This window comes from Martes martes, assembly GCF_963455335.1.
Source record: "Martes martes genome assembly, chromosome: 7".
Lineage (NCBI taxonomy): Eukaryota > Metazoa > Chordata > Mammalia > Carnivora > Mustelidae > Martes > Martes martes.
Window position 1 is genome coordinate 59,281,352 of NC_137894.1, and position 21,871 is coordinate 59,303,222.

A 21,871-nucleotide genomic window follows, 5' to 3' on the forward strand; every position below is an offset into this window, starting at 1 on the left:
TTTAACTTGCTTGTGTTTTCATCCTTGAATGTGAGACAGTGTCAAACTCCATTTCCTTACAAGTACTTAAAAATAATGAGAAGGCTCATATAATAAAAACATCTAGTAATTTAAGCCCCTAAATTCTTCTGTGGTTTTTCCCTCCGAGAGGCCACAGCCCTCACACTCCCATCTCTCTTTCTGGGTTAGGGTAGGGCATTTCTGTTCAGTCGTCTGGCATTGCATGAGCACTTGGCCCCATTATGGTTTAGGCACCTTTTCACTGTAATCAGTGAATCCCTGGGACTTTGCAGTATAGTGAGCTACACATCCCAGTCAGTGACTCTAGGCCTTCATGATGTGTTCTGAGACTCAAGGTCAAAGGCAGCGTCAAAACTTCCCACTACTTCCTACTCTATTAATGATGTAGCAGAAAAAGAACACAGGGCCATCACTTTTTGGAGCACATTCCATATTTCAGGTTCTGTGCCAGATGGCTCACAAACCTTGTCTTTCAGTTTCGTGACATTGTTATGAAGTAAGTATTATCCTCATTTAACCGATGAGGTTACTGACCTTCAGAGAAGTTACATAATTTGTATGAGGTGACATCCATGCAATAAGAGAGGAAACCAGCATTCAGACCTCTGTCTGTTCTACTCAAAAGCATATTTCTTACCACTGTTCCCACACAACGGTAATCTGAAACTCAATTTTATAGTACTCCCTTCTCATTCTAATCGGAACCTATGAGAATGATGCTTTATTTTGTATTTTATAGTCAACTAGTTGCTCCCTTTGCCCATGGGAGTTGTTGCTTTTCATCACCTCAGTTGACCTGTACCTTGGGTCCGGAATGTTCTGTTGAACAAAATTTGGTAAAAGTTAACTTCAGTCAACCCAGTGGAATCCTGTGACTGCCCAAGAAAAAGTGTCTCTAATGCAGAATGTGGAGACTTTGAAACTATCTCTTGTCTTTATTTTTTGTGTTCTTAATCACGATGTTCTGGTCTTAAAACATACCATCAGTCATAAATTTTTTTTTAAGATTTATTTTATTTTATTTATTAGAGAGAGAGAGAGAGCATGAGAGGAGAAAGGTCAGAGGGAGAAGCAGACTCCCCGCTGAGCAGGGAGCCAGATGCAGGACTCAATCCCGGGACTCTAGGATCACAACCCGAGCCGAGGGTAGTCGCCTAACCAGCTGAGCCACCCAGGTGCCCCAGTTAGTATATTTTCAAAGATTTATTTATTTGACATAGAGGGAGACACAGCATAAGTAGGAGGGGCAGAAGGAGAGGGAGAGAGAGAATCTCAAGCAGATTCCCTGCTGAGCACGGAGCCCCACACAGGACTCAAGCTCACAACCCTGAGATCGTGACCTGAGTGGAAACTGGAAGTCCTCACTTAAGGAACTGTAGTTCCTTAACTGCACCCAAGTGCCCCCCAAATAATCAGTATTTTTAAAAAATATTTTGCTTATTTATTTGACAGAGACACAGCGAGAGAAAGAACACAAGCAGTGGGAGTGGGAGAGGGAGAAGCAGGCTTCCTGCTGTGCAAGGAGCCCTATGTGGGGCTGGATCCCACGGTCCTGGGATCATGACCTGAGCCAAAGGCAGATGCTTAATCTACTGAGCCACCCAGGTGCCCTCTCCAGGTTCTAATTAAGCTAAATACACATGTTGTTTGGGGTGAGATGTTTTCTAGGGATTTTGGCAGTCAAGACTTTTTTGTTCAGCTTAAGAGGTTGAAATATGTGGCTCTCTACTATAGTAGCTGTTGCTCCTCCCTGAAAACTCAGGGCTCCCCAGGGAGGGCTTGGGGTCATGGGCTACAAATACCAGTCTGCGAGGCTCACAGCGGCTGATGGGCACCCGGTTCCTTCCTCTCCCGCGCTCCACGGCAGGTGCAGAACAAGCTGGACGGCTGCTGCTACGCGGTGAAGCGCATCCCCATCAACCCGGCCAGCAGGCACTTCCGCAGGATCAAGGGCGAGGTGACACTGCTGTCACGCCTGCATCATGAGAACATCGTGCGCTACTACAATGCCTGGATCGAGAGATACGAGCGGCCAGTGGGCTCAGGGATGCTGCCCCTGGACTCGGACTCAGACTCACAGCCCCAAGCACAGGATGGGCCAGCTCCGTCCCAGCAGCCAGCATGCAGCGGTGGCCCTGATGGCCTGGGCAGCGTGGAGGCGGCCGCGCCCCCGCCCATCCTCAGCTCAGTGGAGTGGAGCACATCGGGCGAGCGCTCAGCCAGCGCCCGCTTCCCTGCCGCCAGCCCGGGCTCCAGCAGTGACGAGGAGGACGATGACGATGAGGAGGATGACGAGGACGAGCACGAGGGCGTCTTCCGGCAACCCTTCCTGTAAGAGCACCCATGGGGGCGCCAGGCCACGCCCCGGGAGAGGGGATTCAGTTAGAAACCCAGGCCGTTACCATGTTGAAGTGTAGAATTGTGTGTTTAGAGGGGAACCAGATTTAATCCAAAGGTTTTATTCCCTGTTGGCGTCTTCAGAAGTGCTCTAAAACCCAAGCCCCAAAGAAAGGACAAACAGAAATTCCTTTCAGTACTTCATCTTCTTAGTACCATTGGCAGCAAGTTTTTAAAAGAGCATTCTTTTGGATAGGGGCTTCCAACTCCGGGATATTTAAAAACTAACCCCGAAGCTTGATAAAGGGCCACCTGCAGTTCTGACAAGTCAGGAATTGTGATCCTAAAAGTTTGTGCGTCTCAGAAGACACCCTGATCCGTCTTGTCTTTCCTGGTTTGATTTCATTCTGTCCAGTGAGATACAGTCAATCGTGACTTTTAGCTGTGGAATTCTAACAGAATTTGATTTCTTTAGTATTTCTCTGTTTCTCTTTTTAAGACCTGCTTCAGATTCTGACAGTGATATCATCTTTGAAGATGAGAACAGTAAGAGTCAGAATCAGGTAAATATATAAATAGAAATTACACCATTTTATCAGGGGTGGGCATGTAAGAAAACTAGTGCTTGATGTTAAAAACGCTGGGTGGAACAGTAAAGCCTCACTCTGATAGGCAGATATAGAAACTATCAATTTTAAAACACGATAGTTTAATTTATTATTCATGGGCCTTATATTGTCCACATAACCAGACATACCTGTTTTTAGAGGGGAGGAGTAAATTGACATGCTGGGTTTTGTTTTGTCTTGCTTTTTTGAATGAACGCCATTTCCTAGAAGATTTGGGGAAACTTGATGTGGTTGGAGATAGGGATCGATTTAAGTAATTAAACAGCCTAATAGAGTTATGTTGGTCTCTATGACCAATTAATCCGGGTTACTGTTTAGCACGGTGTTTTAGCACAGAGTCATGATCCTGAACAGGCAATGAAAGCCGTTTTCAGGCCCGCAGCCAGCTTTATTTAATTTTTAGTGCTGTAGGGAAGAGTGGAGACCATGCATCACACTAGGAAAAGTAACCTGTGTGTACACCATGTCTCACATGAGTATGTGAATTGGGTATGATATAAAATATATTTCTTCATGTGGGTCACGGTCTGAAAAGTTTGAAAAACACCATTTGAGGCCTTGGACCCCACTCAGCCCTGCATCCTCCTCTGCCCAAACTAGCAGAGCCCCCGAACGCCGCTGCGTGGCACTGACAACTAGGACTGGCCGTTGTTAGTGTGGAGGAAACTTCCATGAGAGGGGTTAGAGTGCCACGACTTCATTTCTAGGAATAAAAATAGAATTGTAAGCCATTATAAGGGTACATTTATAGTAGATAAAAGTCTACATGTGGGCCCTGATAAGCAGTTAAATTGATTTGAAGGAGGTTTGAATGCATTCTCTGGCATTTTTTAGAAATGCTTTTTTAATTAAAAGAACCTTAAAGTCATCTTGGTTTAAATTTATAAATTATAGGGGCATCTGTTTGACTCCGTCGGTTAAGTGTCTGCCTTGGGCTCAGGTCATGATCCTGCAGTGCCAGGATCAAACCCTACATCTGGCTCCCTGCTCAGCAGGGAGTCTGCTTCTCCCTCTGCCCCTCCCCTGCTCATACTCCGTGTGCTCGCTCTCTTTCAAATAAATAAATAAATCTTTAAAAAATATATAAATTATAACCTTCTGCTTTTATGTGAGCATTAGCTATGCATTTAATTATTACGGGAGCACCAAATTTACAATCCTTGTTTTGCTCCTTAAGGGCAACATCCCACGGGCATTCTAATTGATGAGTAGAAGCCTCCAAGAGATTAACAGTCTTCTACAGATAATCCCCAGGGTATGTAAATGATTCAAGAGTAGAACTTGACTGTTTGCAGAACAGAGGTGCCTTTTTTTTTTCTTTGCTAAAGGAAAAATGTTGAAAAATGCTTCCACAAACTAAATCATAAACTGTCAAATAAGACCTAATGCTTTTTCCTTAGCCAGTCCTTTTCCCCCAGGTTGTTGTGTTGAGGGGAAATGCTTAAATACATTTATGAGAAGAATAAAAGAACTTTATTTTTTTTAAGTTTTTATTTATTTGTCGGAAAGCACGATCGGGGGAGCAGCAGGCAGAGGGAGAAACAGGTTCTCCGTTGAGCTAGGAACCTGATGTGGGACTTGATCCCAGAACCCTGAGATCATGACCTGAGCCCAAGGTAGAGGCTCAACCAACTGAGCCACCCAGGCATCCCTAAAAGAACTTTAAAAAGGGGGGTGGGGGACAAGAGTTAGAAATGACCTATAGGTGAAGAATAGAGTGGAAAAGCATTCTGGAGGATCAGTCACAGTGAGTGGCAGCCGGGTGCTGGTCCCTCAGTGGCACTGACCAGAGGGCAGTGTGCCTTTCAGTAATATCTTCCCATTTAAGTTGATTTAGCTGAAGATAGATCTCTCCTCTTCCCAAAGTTAGCCTACCATCAAAGAAAGGTATTCCATTTCATCTGAAACCTTTAAAATACTAGCCTGTATACAGCAGTTGACTTGGAATCTTTCTGTCGATCACACAACCGTAATAGGTACCTACTTCATATCTTCCCCCATCATTATTCTATATAGTGACATACCTGTAAACTCTCCAGTAGATTCTGATAATAGCGCAGTTGCCTTTGAAGTGCTGGTGGCGTCTAAAGGACAAAGGCTGCGTCCTGCTCAGACCTACTCTCCGAGGCGATAGGATGTTGGTGTGTGGGGTGAGGGTGGGCACAAAGAGCCTGAGGAGGGTGATGATCATGTTCCCATTTTTTTAAAAAGATTTTATTTATTTATTTATTTGACAGAGAGAGAGAGAGATCACAAATAGAGAGGCAGGAAGTGGGGGAGGAAGCAGGCTCCCCGCCGAACAGAGAGCCTGATGTGGGGCTCGATTCCAGGATCCTGGGATCATGACCCGAGCTGAAGGCAGAGGCTTAAGCTACTCAGCCACTCAGGCACCCCCGTGTTCCCATTTTTTTGAGTTCTCCCGTGTTCCTCTTGGATTAGAATGAAGACTGCAATGGGAAGAACAGTTGCCACGAAAGTGAGGCATCAGCCGTTGTTGAAGCTGTGCACTACCTGTATATCCAGGTGAGATCCTGTGCCCTGGCGCTCGTTGACACAGCGCCTCCCGGTGGTCGCTGGTGGGAATGTTGTGGGAGGCTAGAGAAAGACACAGGGCAGAAGAGGGATTCAGTGGCACTGCCAAAGATGAATTGACCAGAGACAGTTGCAGCCCAGACGCCCTGACCCCCAGCCTTGAACTCGTGTTTTCTGTACCATAGCAGGGGATGGTGTAGGGCGGTGGGTACGGGCTCTGGACTCAGTCTGTGTAATTCTCCTTCTGGATCCCCCAGTCACAGCTGTGGGAGCTCAGGCAGGTTTTTTTTGCATTCTGTGCCCATCTAGCTATTCAGTGACTTGTGAAGAATAAGAAAAGTAACATTTTTAAGGTCACAGAACCACATCTAAGTTCTGTAAGCGCTAGACTTGCACGTACCGAAGTTCCACTCTAACAAGCCGGATCTGGACAAGTAAGGTGTGATGCAGACATATCCTACGTGTGCAGAAGAAACCCCGGGGTGGCTTCAGGCCAAGTGCCTAAAGTCCTGGAACCTCTGGGTGACAGGAGCCCTGGGTAAGCCACTTCCGATGGGGCTTTACTAAAAGGAAGCAGACTTCTCTGCCTGAGGGCCAGAGTACCAGACCCTGGTGAGCCCTGCTAGCAGAGGCACGATCGCAGACCCATGAGGAACATTCTGCCTCTACCCCAAGTGAATAGGACTGTGGGGCCTTATTAGTATTTGCAGTCCTGTCGGTAAGTAGGCAGATCAGAAATGGCAGATGCAATAGTATGTTCCAGAAGGGAAGCCTCAGATAAGTAGATGTTTCAAAAGACACTAATTAGGTGGCTGCTTTTAATTTTTCCCTGATACAAACATTGCCAATGTACCACTCACACACAGGATAAAGCATTTGTCCTCTAAACCACTAACCGTGAAGTCTGTACTCTGTGCATTCAGTCTCTAGACAGTTATGAGTCAGAAGTACATAGGGGAGGTATGTCTGGAGGTGTGATAAGATCACAGTCTGGGAGTCCCAGACCCTCGTGAGGGCTCGACGATGAGTCAGAATCTCAAGGTGGTTATTCAGAGCATGAGGCCCTGGTTTGAAACCCATAGGCCAATTGCATAAATCAAAGGCTACATGCTGATTGAAGATTTAAATGATACTGCATTGTTTTCTGATACATTAATATTTAAGAAGGGATGAGAAAGACCCTTGTCCTGAATGTTTGGATATTTACAGCGTTTTGCTCTGGACTTGAAGGTCACTGTCACTAGTTCAAAGTACAAATGAGAAAGGCTCATGACATCGTTAGATTTTTAATTAGCCTTTCTTGGAAATTTGGGTTTGGAAATAGTCATGTGAAACAAAAGTGTACTTAATTCTCAATTTTTTCATTATTTGAAAAAGAATGAAATTATTTATGATAAGGATTTTAAACAAGTCTTATTTTTTAATGAATGATAATAAAAATTAAAAGGGTTATGTTGAGGTGCTGTGATAACGTCTCTTCCCCCCACCCAATTTTTTTAAATAGTTGGATTCTTTTCTCCAAAAAAAAAAAAAAAATTAAGCCTTGTTTTAACTACTTAAAATCCATGGCACATGTTTTAAAATGGAAGATTACATTAATTACCATTGTCTGCCTTAATTGAAACCCTATACAATCAAATGCTGCCTGGTTTGTTCTTGTCCCCAGATGGAGTACTGTGAGAAGAGCACTTTGCGTGACACCATAGACCAGGGGCTATATCTGGACACTGTCAGACTCTGGAGGCTTTTTCGAGAGATTCTGGATGGATTGGCGTATATCCATGAGAAAGTAAACTTTACAACATTTCATACCTGAAAACTTACGCTTGTATAAAACTGATGACAAAAAAAATATTGTGAGATTAGAGAAAAACAGGAACAGAGGGAAAATTATGGGTATATTGAAATTTATTTTTATAGGTCAGACATGTCAAAAGACGTGTATATAGTATAAGGTATCAGAGATAAAAGATTGAGGGTTAGGACAGGGGTCAGCAAACTGTGGCCATGGGGTCAAATTCAACCTCCTTCTGCTTTTATATGACCTATAAGCTAAGAATGGCTTTTACAATTTTTTTTTTTTTGTTAAAAGATGTTATTTATTTATTTAACAGACAGGGCCCAAGGAGGAGAAGAGGCAGAAGGAGAGGGAGAATCAGGCTTCCCACCAAACAGGGAGTGGAATTCCATCCCAGGACCCCAGATCATGACCTGAGCTGAAGGCAGACGCTTAACCACTGAGCCACTCAGGCGCCCCTACATTTTTTTTCTTTTTCTTTTTTTTTTTTTTTTAAATAGACTCCACACCTAGCGTGGAGCCCAGTGCAGGGCTTGAATTCACAATCCTGAGATCAAGATATGAGCTGAGCTCAAGAGTCAAATACTTAACTAACTGAGCCACCAAGGTGCCCAGCTTTTACATGTGTAAAGGATTGTAAAAAAAAAAAAAAAAAATCAGAAGAAGAATATTCCATGACACATGAAAATTCTGTGAAATTCAAGTTTTAGTGTCCACAATAAAGTTTTACTCAAACAGGGCCATGCTCATTAGTTTACATGTTGCCTATGGCTGTGTTTGTGTTACAGCTGTGGGCCTGAATAGTTGTGACAGAGACTGTGAGGCCTGTAACGTGTAAGATATTTATCTGGCCCTTTAGAAAAAGAGTTCTCCAACCTCTGGGTTAAGCAAAAATGTTTCAACATACACGAAAAGCAAGGGTGATTACTTCAGTTACTTAGAATAAAGTGAATGTCATGAATACAGGCCCAGTGATTTCATTCTACTTGGCTTAGTGCTGTCCTTCCTAGGACCATGGCGAAATCCAAAAGTCATCTAGCAAGGGTAGAGATGAGACTGGAGACACAGCCCACCACATAGTATAAAATGTCATTTTATAAAGCTAGACATTGTCATGACAATGTAAATGCTAATGGACTTAGCTTCAGGATGAAACACTGCTTACATTTTAAAAATGGGATTATCTAACGCATTGGGCAGTGTAAATATGTTTTTTTCCTTTGCATAATTTTCTTTAACCTTAAAATGTTTAGACTGTCATATATTTATGCTGAAAAGCCAGGACTGTAATTTACATATGTTTAGTTTATAAATGAGTTGGTGGAGTAAGGTTTGTAGGGTTGGAAATCAAAATGAATTTTAATGACAGCCGTTGGAACTCTGTTACTTTGATATCTCCCGGGATCCTAGAACTGTGCCCCACACGCACTCTTCTCTACGTCTCATTTGCTCAGCTTCTGCTAATGATCTGCTGGGTATCTTATGCTCTGCCACATCTAGAAATGCGGATAGTCACAAGTATATAGCAGACCCCATACTTGAGAGGGACTTGTTCTTTTTTTGAAGGAGCCCAAATTCATCTTCATGTAACAGTAAGGAGATCATACAGTAAGGTGTTTTTATTATTTTTTAAATTATTTCCTATATTATAGTGCCTGAAACAGTAAGCATCATGAGGCTGCCATCAGGAAGGGAAGAAAGCCAAGTTCATGTAACAGTTAATCATTGAGCACTTAGGTGTGTGCTGGGGATGCAGATTGAATTAGAATCGCTGTGGAAGGCGTCGTAGGGAAGTTGGCACTTGAACTGTTGGCACAATTCAAATGAGAGGAGAAAACAAGAATTTTCAAGGCAGGGGAAAGAGTGTGAGGAGAAGAATAGGAGAAGGAAGGAAAATGGTGTGTGTCTTCCCGGCATGGATACAACTGAGGGTTGATACAGCAGCATTTCGTGATTCCACAGAGAGATTGGGAACCCGTTGGAGGGAGCCCTTGGATGCCCCCAGGGAACAGTTTGGGTGTGACCTTCTCCAGGACCACCAGCAGGTAGACTGGGAGATGTTGGTAAGGTCATTGGCAGGACGGTCAGGAGACAGTGCAGAGGCCAAAACAGCCTGGACCAGTCTGAGGGAGAGGATCTCCTCTGCATCTTGGCATTAGGTTGGCCTTTGAGATTAGAAAACAGGTAAACTATAAACTATCCTTGGGAAACAGTTCTTTTTTCTCTTCCATCAGGGAATGATTCACCGGGATTTGAAGCCTGTCAACATTTTTTTAGATTCCGATGACCATGTGAAAATAGGTGATTTTGGTTTAGCAACAGACCATCTGGCCTTCACTGTGAGTATTTTTCAGATTGGACTATGCCTAAAAAAATGAACCTGTGTGCCTTGATTATCCTGTCTTGCAATACTTTCATGGTTATGAGTTGATTGAACTCTGCTCTGTAATCCCCAGGAAATTCTGCAAGTCTGAAGGGGTGAGCCACAAATGATCCCTTAGGCTTAGAAAGGAAAAATACACTGTAGTGAGGATGTTCCACTTGAGAGACATAATATTACTGGTTTCTGGATGATACTGAGGTCAAAGGCATATAATACTTTTTGAAATAATTTGGTCGGGGCGCCTGGGTGGCTCAGTGGGTTAAAGCCTCTGCCTTCAGCTCAGGTCATGATCCCAGGGTTCTGGGATCGAGCCCCATGTCGGGCTCTCTGCTCAGCGGGGAGCCTGCTTCCCTCTCTTTCTCTGTCTGCCTCTCTGCCTACTTGTGATCTCTGTCTGTCAAATAGATAAATAAAATCTTTAAAAAATAAAAAAATAAAAAAAATAAAAAAAATAAAAAAAAGAAATAATTTGGTCATTTGGCCTACCATTGCCAGGCACTGGGCTTGATGCTTTACCCTTGAGGGGCTTTTCATTAATTTAAGGAAATAGAGCCCAATATACCATGGAACACCTGAAGAGCCAGTCTTAGACATCATTATAGAATAGTTGTTCAACATGCAAAGTTAAAATAATGTGAAGTAAGAGAAATAGCGATATAAGAGCAAAAGGCAAGAGAAACTTGACGTGGTTATGAGGACCCAGAAAGGCGGTATAAAGAAACAAGCATTTCAGATGGGCCTTAAAGGATGGGTGAGAGTCCAGCAGGCTGAGACTGAAGGCAGACCAGGGCAAGAGATCCGAGAGAGAAGGAATAGCATCAGCAAAGGCCCTGGGGTGAACTGACATGACTGTTGGGAGGCCGGCATGTTGTCAGGTTGGTTAAAACTGTGAAGTGTTAGGGGAGCCGTGACAATGGAAAGTTGGGGGAGTCTTGTAGGTGGCAGGCCTTAAGTGCCCGAGGAAGAGTCTTTTCAAAAGATGGAGTTAAAAGGCACAAAATCTCTAGTACATGCAATTAATTCCAAGGGTGGTCAGAGATTTAGATCAGTCATAGAACAACCATAGGGACAAAACTAGAAGGTGAGGTTAGGAGTGGAGAGGGAGGAAACAGAAGGGGGACAATGAGAGTGTGGTCCTGAGCAGAACAGCAGGGCATTTTGAAGAGCGCTGAGACCAAGCAAGGAAGGGCCTGATGGTGGGGTCTTGACCCCCGAATGGAAGATTTTAACCTAACATCAGAGGCTCTAATACAGTGAGTAGACAGAGGCACAGGCTGCGGAGGCCCCCGACCAGGGCTACACACAGTCCTTTCCCTGCCCCTTTATGGCAGTGTGACCTGGGGCAGGTTAGTTAAACTCTCGGTACCTCAACTGTACAGCATGCCTAATGCTAGAACCGACTTCCGAGAGTTGTTGGGTGGATAAAACGAGAGGACAGGGCAAGCCCCCGGAACAGTGCCTGCCGCTGAGAACGTGAGAGATGCTGGTATGTGTGATGGTGCCTGTGACAGGACCCTGTGGAGTGGTGACTCGGTGGTTTGTGAGATGGTGCCGGCACGGATACACCTGAGAAAGGCGGGGCTACCTGAGAGGGGCTGGTGGTGACAGTGGAGAAGCTGTGGTGACCAGCCTCTTAGAACGAGGAGTAAACGTGGCCCCACATGAGGGAACAGCAGCGGGGAAGTTAGAAAGTGAGTTTGTAGTGGTTGTTAATATGCTCTGAACCTTCCTAGTCAATGGATTTCTGCTTTGGCATTTGCAAACGTGAAAATAAATGGGTTTCTCTTACAGGGCTTTCTGCCCTGAAGGAGTTCCTCAGTGATGAGCCCTTCTTCTCCTTCTTGGTCTTGGGGGTTTTCAGGGAGTCCCGCTTTAGCAGGCTAACCAAATGGACACTAGAGCACAGAAAAAGCATTATTATAGTTAAATCTGTTTTCTGTGGGTGAGTTTTCTGTCAGTCTTGATTTAGAAATGGAGAGGTCATTTCTGTGGAATAACATAACATTTTAAAAGTGATATTTGACTGGCTTGTATTTTTTTAGGCTGATGGCAAGCAAGATGATACGGCAGATCACTCGATTAAATCAGACCCCTCAGGTAAATCCAAAAGACTGTATGTTTAATTAGTGGATTAAAAAGCAGACTACAGGGGTTTTCTTCTCTGATTTTCTTTCTCTCTTCTTTTACATATAAAAAGCTGTGCAAATATAATGTATACCCCTGAGGAGCTTGGAGATACACATATACCCATGAAACCATCCATCTCAATCTATGTTATAAACATATCCATAACCTCCAGGTTTCCTCCTGCCTTCCTAATTATTATTATTAAATTTTGTGGTAAGAACACTCACCATAAGATCTGCTCTCTTAGAAAATTTTTAATATGCCATACAATACAGGTTTCTTAATCTGAAACCTGTTTTTCATCCGTAAAGATTTTATTCTAAAGCAAATTACAATTACCCATTAAATTAACAAAACCGTAAGCATGTTTCAGTTTTTTTCCCCTCTTCACTATCTTAACTGTTCCTGGAAACTTCAAGAAATTAGAGCTTTAGTTAGATAATTGGCTGTCATGGGTAGATGGTTACACTTTGACCCCACACGGTAATGTGAGGTTACCTCATGACCTGGGATGTCTGGGGTCTTCTCTCTGCAACACCCCTCTGCAAGAGCAGAGACCTCCCGTGTGGAACAGAGTCTGTGGCCATACGTGACTTCTGGTTAACTCCTCGGTGGAGTGTGTACTTTGCCTTCCTCTGAAGGCAGTGAAGAGTTAATAGATCATGCCTCACTCCTAAGAAGCTCCCTCCCCTCCTTTTTTCTTTTAAATAAAAATTTGCATTACCTCTTCAGTCCTCTTATTAGTAAAGTTTCACTTTGTCTTCTTCCATGCAGGTCATCTGACTGGGATGGTTGGTACTGCTTTATATGTAAGCCCAGAGATCCAAGGAAGCAGTAGACCCACGTACAACCAGGTAAAGGGGAAGCTTTCTGGGGAGAAGGGGAGGTCTCAGGGGTGAGATAGTAGGAAGAACATCATGATCGAGATCATAGCGTTTGGTGTTAATTGCCGCTGAAATGGGAACATTCATTCATTCATTCATTCGACATATCCACATGTATGTCAAGTTGATGACTCCCCTGAAGCTGGCACTGTTGCTGCTAAGGACCTTACAGTCTGTCCATCCAGAGAGGATTTGCACTAACCTCGTCCTAAGCTGGGCCCCAGAAATACAGAGAATAGGACAGTTGACTGGTAATACAGGTGTCTTATTCCAGCCCTGGGGGAGTTTAGCCTTTGGTGGATGAAACAGACAATAAACAAGTGAAAACATAAAATCACAAATGGTTAAGAAAAGAAATGGACTCCAGAGAACAGTAGGGGGGCATCATGTCCAGATAAACTGACCAGAAAAGGCTTCCCCAAGAGGATGGCTTTAAGGATAGAGAAGGGACAAGCCACATGAAGTTGGGAGCTGAGAGGAAAAAAGGGTAAGCAAAAGAAATAGCATGCATAAGGAGAAAACTGAGCCAGCACTGGCCTGGCCCATTGGAGACAATCAAAAAGAATATCCATGCAGCTACAGCCTGGTGAGCGCTGGGGGAGAAAGGCATGAAGCTGGAAAGGAAGACCAAGGTCAGATGATGTGGGCCAGCTTAGCCTTGAAAAAGGGGTGTGCACAGGGAGCCACTACAGGGTCTTGAGCAAGAGAGTTCACTCCAGCTGCTGCTGGAGGCTTTGCGGAAGTCAGGTTGGGTGGCTGCTAGCTGGAACCGGAGTGGTGGCGGTAGCCGTGGGGAGAAGTGTGCTCAAATAAGACACATGGTGGAGGGGAGGTTGGGTGGGGAAAAGGAAGGGTGATAGGACAGTGCCCAGGTTTCTGCTGGAGCAGCTGGGGGCGGGCTAGTTGTCCAAGATGGGGAGAGACAGGAGGGGACAGCAGCAAAATTCTGTTCGGGAGTCATGTTAATTTGGAAATGCCTGATGAGAGATCTACTTATAGATGTTCAGTAGTTATTGAAGACTCGGGACTTAAGTTCAGTGGAAAGGTTGGAATCAAGTATAAATTTGAGAGTCAACCTCACACAGGTGGGATTTAAAGCTATGCGGCTGGGTGGGATCCCTTAGGGTGAGAGTGTAGAGCAAAATTTCAAAAATATATTAGGCGGACAGTTCACATCAGAGCATATTTTCAGGCTTACAGTGAACCCCAAGCCTGGGTTTCCGTTCTGACAAGGAGCACCGGGCAGTGACATGGAATTTTATACAGATAGCCAAGGACCCGGCAGGGCTGTGGGCGTGGCGCGGGCTCCCTTAGTGCAGCCTCTCCAGAGTTCAGTTTGCCACATGTAATGAAATGCAAGAGGCTCTTTCCACCCTTTGGCCCAGCAGTTACCCTTTTTGAAATCTACCCAGAGGAAACAACAACATCCAAAAAGATGGGTATAAAAGGGGATTGTCACAGCATTATTTAGAACAGTGAAAAATACTGGTGTTTAAAAATGAATGGTTAAATAAATTACAGGACTTCGTGTAATTGAATACAATAAGTCATTAAAATCATGTTTTAGAAGCCTGGTTTGGAAAAATGATATACTAGCTGGAAAATATTCGTGCTCTCTTAACGGAATAAAATTTACAAAATGTATGGTTCTAGTTTTATAGCATGTGTGTGTTTTTAAAAAGATTTTATTTATTTATTTGACAGAGAGATTATAAGTAGGCAGAGAGGCAGGCAGAGAAAGAGGGAGGAGAAGCAGGCTCCCTGACCGATCTGGGAACCTGATGTGGGGCTTGATCCCAGGACCCTGAGATCATGACCTGAGCCAAAGGCAGAGGCTTAACCCACTGAGCCACCCAGGCACCCCTAGTGTGTGTATTTTTAAAAAACGCGAAGGGGGCAGCTCTCTGACATCAGGAGGAAGTATACTTGAGCAGTGGGATGATGAGTGAGTGCTGTTTTTCTTGGTGCTTTTCTGGACGTTCCACATTTTCTACAACCAATGTGTAGGAAATGCTACAGTATTTAAAACTTGGGAGGTCACTTGGTGATAATTAGTCTGTTCTCCTAATCCTTGAGTCCAGATTCATGCCAGAGTTGCCGCTGAATGTGGCGTGTGTGCCTGGGAGCAGGTTGCTGTGAACAATGTGCCCCTCAGGAGGACCGTGCCGGCTGCCTCAGGCACGCTGCCTTCTGCAGGTGGTCCTCCCATCGGCAGCTCCCCGCCTGACCCTCTGCGCTGACTCGCCCCTCTTCTTTTTTAGTTGCATTTCCATACTCTGTTAGGATTAGTCACATCATCTTTCTGTGGTGCCATTTTTCTGTCCTCACTGATAGGGCTTTGCAGTCAGTAGGTGACCTCTGCTGTCAACTGCAGATTTTGGTCTGTGTTCCACTGTTGAGGTGGTTTGTAAAGGTACAAAGCAAAGCAGATTCCTTTGACAGATCACAGTTGTCCTTGCTTACTTGATTACTCTCAGTGTTTGGCCAGTGATTTTCTATGTCTGTATATAGCTAAACCAGTGACAATGAGTTTTCAAGGAGAGTGTTGAGACATCATACCAAATATTTAATCAGTACTCTAGTTGTTTTTTTGTTTTTTTTTTTTTTAAGAAGAAATCAAGTTTTTTCCTAGTATGGCCTATTTTTCCCTTAGGCAGACTTTTTTCCCTAGCTAATAGTGCTTGTCCTATAATTCCCTGATAAATGACTTATTCATGGCTGTCTAAATACAGTTTCTTCTACTCCCTAGAAAGTGGATCTCTTCAGCCTGGGAATTATCTTCTTTGAGATGTCCTATCACCCCATGGTCACGGCCTCAGAAAGGATCTTTGTCCTCAACCAACTCAGAGATGTACGTATCAGATATTTTAACGCCTCTATTTCGAGCAACCAAAATCTTAGCATGGACACCAGAATTTAATGCAGGGTATTTTTCTGGTATTTGTAATATGAAAGAGTCAGTCTTACTATTACCTATAGTTCTGGGTTTTTTTGGTAAGATTTTATTTATTCGTTTTAGAGAAGGAGTACCTGCCTGAGCAAGCGCAGGGACGGGCAAAGGGAAGGAGAGAGAGAGAGGCTCTCCATGTGGGGTGCAGAGCACAACGTGGGGTTCGATCTCATGACCCTGAGATCACAACCTGAGCTGAAATCAAGAGCTGGACACTTAACTGTGCCACCCAGTGTGCCACCCCACCTTGGTTTTAAAACAAAGGAGCGATCCAAAGACTTTGCAGATATCAGTATAGTTGCAACGGTGGGAATAGGTTATAAGGATAATGGATATTTTGTTCTAGAAATTAAAGGTTCCAACTGAGTTGACATAGCTGTATGCCTTAACAGTACCCCCATGGCCAGAAGTTAAAAAGGGTCTGAGGAAGATAACAGCCCCTTGACTTTTTTTTTCCCCAGTGAAATCTCCCTCTATGCTCTTGGGATTAATCCTTGCCTCATTTACTGCCCAAACTAAAAGTGCGTGAGGCCAAGGATTCCCACTGGAAAAGGCACTAGGATGAAAGTGGAGAAGAAGGTTTGGGTGAGGGTGATGGAGATTTGCGATGCATGAGCAAGAGATGCGAAGAGCCTTCCATTTTCCTGAGCTACAGTCCTCTACACCATCACTGAAGATGCTCCTCTAGATATTTTTGAAAACTGTTGAATTCTTTTATACCCAGTACAGCATGGACTGTGGTGTTCACAAAGTTTGGAGATAAATGAAGTGATTACCATGTCTTTGCCTTGGCTTGGAATGCTCTTACAAGATTATATCCTGGATGAAGTACCTTTCTTTAGTCTAAAATTCATGTTTGTTCCCTCATTTCAAGAGTCTAAACTGTAACAACAAACAAACAAAACAAAAAACCAAACTGGCAGGTTAATATTCTGATTGAGATCTTATTGGCCAGGAAGGTTTTCAGCAGGTAGAGGTTTCAGTATTAATGTTTTTCTTTTGCTCTTTGTTGGTGCTTTGGTGGGGTTTTTTAAGTCTCTTTTCCTCTGTGTGTTCACTAAAGCTACTTTGTCTTCCCCTGAAACCATTGGATCTTAAAATACTTTGTCCTCAGCTGAGATGCTTTCTGTCTCCTAGGCTGTCATTTGGGTCAAGCTTGTATGAAAATAATATGTATGTACTTGGAACAATGGGTGTTGCGTTTCAAGAAGGTATCACTCTAAGTCTTAACTTGTTTTCATTTCTATCCTTGATTTTCTTACCTCTGGGAAATAAATGCTTTCACTGTGGCAGTTTGCCAAGCATGTGCTGATTTGAATATTATATTCTTTTAGCCCACTTCGCCTAAGTTTCCAGAAGACTTCGATGATGGAGAGCATACAAAGCAGGTAATTTTCTCCAATGCTTTCATTACAGTGTCTTCACTCTTGGATTTTAATTACTGTTTTTCTTCTTTTTCAATTAGTCATCTTCTGCCACTCATTGTCTTGTGCCCTGGGAACAGTTTGGGAAAAAATATCAAAAGATGAAATGCTTAAAATGTTATTAGACTTAACACACCAAAAAAAATGCCAGGGACTGGCACAGAAAATTAGCAAACTCCAGGGTTCTTCTGCATGGTTCATTGTGCTTTTGAAGTGCTGCTTGGAACCTTGGCTTAGCTACTGGAAAAAAAAAAGAGAATGCTTTTAGATTTCATTATTTTAGAGAAACCTTGGAACTTTTTAAGAAAAGAAAAAGCTTTGGACTTTTTAAGAAAAGAAAAATCCAATTTAAAACTATAATTTTGTTCCATTTTGTAGCTAAAGTAGCTCAGATTGTAAAGTGGAAGACAAGACAGTCTGATGTTAACAGTATTTTTTTTTAAAAGATTTTATTTATTTATTTGACAGACAGAGATCACAAGCAGGCATTGAGGCAGGCAGAGAGAGAGAGGAGGAAGCAGGCTCCCTGCTGAGCAGATAGCCCGATGCGGGGCTTGATCCTAGAACACTGGGATCATGACCTGAGCCGAAGGCAGAGGCTTAACCCACTGAGCCACCCAGGCGCCCTTGGTGTTAACAGTATTTTAAAGTTAAACACTTTCTTCTCCATACTAGAAATATCTGAGTGTGCCTGTCTGTAACTCATGTCATGGGGTCTGTGGCACCCAGCTGATTGGAATGAACAATGATCAGTGGATTTGTGTCTTGTGCCTCTGGTGTGCGTTGCTTCTTCATGCTTGGCAGTTTGTCATGGTGAAGCCTTCTGTGGTTGATACTCTGGGCATATGGAAGTTTATTCCTGAAACTGACTTTTCTTTCTTTCCTTTTTCTTTTTTTTTTGTATACAGACAAATGTATTTTTTAAATTAACATATAATGTATTATTTGTTTCAGGTGTACAGGTCTGTGATTCATCAGTCTTAAACAATTCATAGCACTTACCATAGCACATACCCTCCCCAGTGGCCATCACCCAGCCACCCTCTCCCTTAACCCCCCACCTGCCAGCCATCCTCAGTTTGTTTCCTGAGATTAAGAGTCTCTTATTTGTCTCCCTCACTGGTTTCATCTTGTTTCATTTTTCCCTCTCTTCCCCTATGATCCTCTGTGTTGTTTCTCAGATTCATCATATCAGCGAGATCATATGATAATTGTCTTTCTCTGATTGACTTATTTTGCTTAGCATAATAGATTCTAGTTCCATCCACGTCATTGCAAATGGCAAGATTTATGGGGGTTTTTGGATGGCTACATTATATTCCATTGTATATATATACCATATCTTCTTTATCCATTCATCTGTTGATGGACATCTAGGTTCTTTCCATAGTTTGGCTGTTGTGGACATTGCTGCTATAAACATTCGGGGGGCACGTGCCCCTTCGGATCACTACATTTGTATCTTGGTGTAAATACGTAGTAGTGCAGTTGCTGGGTTGTAGGGTAGCTCTATTCTTAACATCTTGAGGAACCTCCATGCTCTTTTCCAGAGTGGCTGCACCAGCTTGCATTCCCACCAGCAGTGTAGGAGGGTTCTCCTTTCTCTGCATCCTCACCAGCACCTTTCGTTTCCTGACTGGTTAATTTTAGCCATTCTGACCGGTATGAGGTGGTATCTCACTGTGGTTTTGATTTGTATTTCCCTGATGCCGAGTGATGTTGAACACTTTCTTATGTGTCTCTTGGGCATCTGGATGTCTCTTTGCAGAAATGCCTGTTCATGTCTTCTGCCCATTTCTTGATTGGATTCTTTGTTCTTTGGGTGTTGAGAAACTGATTTTTCTGAATTATAATCAAGGCATACTCCCTTATTTAAATCATTAATGTTGAGGACAGAAATCTAGTTAGAGCATGACATTAGTTTGCGATTTCTTGCTTATGGGTGATGTATCTGGTTGGATGAGTCACTTAACTTATCAAGACTTTAACTTTCATCACCTGTCAAATAAAAGGATTAAGTGCCCTTTATTTATGTCAGCACGGGAATCCTGTGATTTGGTAGTATTTAACATGACATTTATTTATGGTGAGAGGGGCCTGTTTTGACTCGTCTGTCCTATTAGCGAAGGACCACCGGACAATACACTGTGTTACGTTTCTGCTTCTTTAGTTAGCTGTTATTGATGATTTGAATGGAGTCGTTTCCTGTGTTTTCGAATGTCACAAGTGTTCATTTCAGAGCCTCTCCCTGCGACAAGGGTGGTCTTCCTCAGCATTCCCACATGTTGGCAGCTGTGGGGTCTGTTTTATTAAACTACAGACGCAAGAGCAACTGTATAAACCATTTCTCTGGACGATGCTGGCCTCTCACAGATGTGCACTTGGTGTGTTCGTGCTGGAACAACTTGGTCCCTGGACCATAACCCCTGCTACCCCCCACATCACAGTCGTTGCTTTTTATCTGCAAGGAGGCAGAATAGAAGGTGCTCTGTACTGAATATAACACAATTGCTGCCCTACAACAGAAATGGAGTAGTGGAACAGGGTCTTTATTGCCGAATAGGGTATCATTTTTACTAGTTTTAATTTAATACAGCTTTTCACAAAAGTTGTATTTTGTCAGTTCCTTTCTTTGCAAGTGTGTTCATTTTAGCTGAAGACAGAGGTAGGCATTGGGAGGCCCGCTAGGAGAACGTGTATTAAAAATACATAATTAGAAAGTACTTAATAAGATTCATCTAAAAGTTGAGATGTTTCTGATCCCAAGTATTCCTCTCTTTGTAAGTCCTTACTGTAAATGAGAGAGTTAAGGACACATGAAGAGACCTTTCAAGGTTAGGGGCTGTGAAGCCATGGTAAATGAGGAACATAAATCAGGACACTTCCAGGAGTGGTATTAATACAAATAGCATAATGAAGAAGAAAAAATTAAAACAAGTTGCCAGCAGCTACTATGCATTATGATTTCTACGAAAATTCGGCATCTGGAGGTAATTGTTTTATGTTCCTGCACCTTTTTTGAAACAGTGTTTTATGTGTTTATAAGGCCAAATTCTGCCTATATGTAGTTATTGAGTTGAGGGTTTTTTTAGTTGTTTATAACAGTAAGATATAAAAAGGGCAGTTGTGATATATTTATTGATTTGAGAGAGAGAGCTCACCAGGTGGGGGAGGAGGAATACAGGGAGAGAGATAACTCTCTCCATTGAGCATGGAGCCTGACAGGGGGCTCGGTCCCAGGACTCTGAGATCATGACCTGATCAGGAGTCAGACGCTCAACTGACTGAGCCACCCCGGTGCCCCAGCATCTCTGCCTTTTAAGAAACACTCCTATTAGAGTGTTGCACAACTGTGTGGCCATAGTGAAATATGGGGAGGGGGAAATGACCGATGCAGAGATTTCAGAAGTACTAATTAAAATGCACCAACTTCGTGCAAGAAGTGTGGTGTCTCTTCTTTGGCTGGAGCCAGCCACCAGTTTCTCGGAATTCCGGAGCGTCATCTGTCACGTAGGGTCACCAGTGTGCCTGGCTTTCATTCCAGAAATCAGTCATATCCTGGCTTTTGAACCATGATCCCGCCAAGCGGCCCACAGCCACAGAACTGCTCAAGAGCGAGCTGCTGCCCCCACCCCAGATGGAGGAGTCGGAGCTGCACGAAGTTCTGCACCACACCCTGGCCAACGTGGATGGGAAGGCCTACCGCACCATGATGGCCCACATCTTCTCCCAGCGCATCTCCCCAGCCATCGACTACACCTATGACAGCAACATGCCAAAGGTGGGCTTACGCTGTCCTGCCAGGAGAAGGTGCAGCTGTGTTCACAGAAGGGTCAAGTCAGTTCCTTAGTTGTCACGGAGTCCTTTAATGCCTCCAACGTAGGGCTCTCAGATATCTGAGGTCTGTGTATGCAGAATGTGTGCCATATGCATTATGCTGGGAAGAGCCATGATTTTATTTTTATTTTTGATTTTTTAAAAAAGATTTTATTTATTTGAGACAGAGAAAGAGAGAGCAAGTGGTGGGGAGGGGCAGAGGGAAGAGAGAGAAGCAGACCCCTGAGCAGGAAGCCCAATACAGGGCTGGATCCTAGGACCTGGAGACCATGACCTGAGTGGAAGGCCCATGCTCAGCTGACTAAGCCAGCCAGGCACCCCCAGAGCCATGTTTCTAATCATGTAACTCTAAGGTGTTCCCAACTCACCCCCTTCTCCATCCACCTAAGAGTTTAAGCAGCTGTGCTTTTGGAGACAAAGCCCTGGCCCTGCCCCCCAGACCTGAAACCATCAAACCAGCTGAGATTCAGACCATCTGGTCAGTAGTTCCCAATGCTGGCTGCCCTTGGAAGTGCGCCTGGGAGGCCTTTGGACCATTCCAACACTCAGGTCCTCCTCTGATCTAATGACTTGAAGTGTCCAGGTGTGAGAGGTTCCCCAAGAGTCTCTGTTTAAAAGCTCCCAGATGGTTTTTGAGGCATACCCAGGTTTAGGAGCCTGCGACTTTTTCTTCCTTTTGTTTTTCTTTTTTCCTCCCCTTCCTTCTTTCCTTCCTTCTTTCTTTTTTTCTTGCTTTTCAAACAAAAGCAGTCTGAACCAATATAGCAAAATGTTAAAATTTGAAAAAGACGGGTGAACGACAAGTATTTGTCCTATTCCTTACGTGTTTCCATGTGCTTAAAATGATGTAATTTTAAAAGAGTAGTAGAGAAAGTGGTGGTACGATTTGTGCAAGATCAGGATAGTTCTCAAGGGCCAAACCAGTTTTTGCTGGCTGGCAATAGTAAAA

The 21,871-nt window shown here is 43.7% G+C and overlaps 1 protein-coding gene across 4 annotated transcripts in view; it reads left to right on the top strand.

Moving 5' to 3' along the window:
• The window catches only part of EIF2AK4 (eukaryotic translation initiation factor 2 alpha kinase 4), a 106,668-nt gene that overhangs the window by 49,992 nt on the left and 34,805 nt on the right, over window positions 1-21,871 (top strand). For all 4 annotated transcript variants that reach the window (XR_013967088.1, XR_013967089.1, XR_013967090.1 and 1 more), the window contains exons 12-21: window positions 1,889-2,352; window positions 2,858-2,921; window positions 5,427-5,510; window positions 7,186-7,308; window positions 9,552-9,656; window positions 11,743-11,797; window positions 12,602-12,681; window positions 15,461-15,562; window positions 16,996-17,049; window positions 20,630-20,866. Coding sequence is in view for 1 of the 4 variants with exons in the window: in XM_080807988.1 (XP_080664114.1) it covers window positions 1,889-2,352; window positions 2,858-2,921; window positions 5,427-5,510; window positions 7,186-7,308; window positions 9,552-9,656; window positions 11,743-11,797; window positions 12,602-12,681; window positions 15,461-15,562; window positions 16,996-17,049; window positions 20,630-20,866 (1,368 nt within the window). In the remaining 3 variants the exon portion in view is untranslated. The remainder of the gene's footprint in view (window positions 1-1,888; window positions 2,353-2,857; window positions 2,922-5,426; window positions 5,511-7,185; window positions 7,309-9,551; window positions 9,657-11,742; window positions 11,798-12,601; window positions 12,682-15,460; window positions 15,563-16,995; window positions 17,050-20,629; window positions 20,867-21,871) is intronic.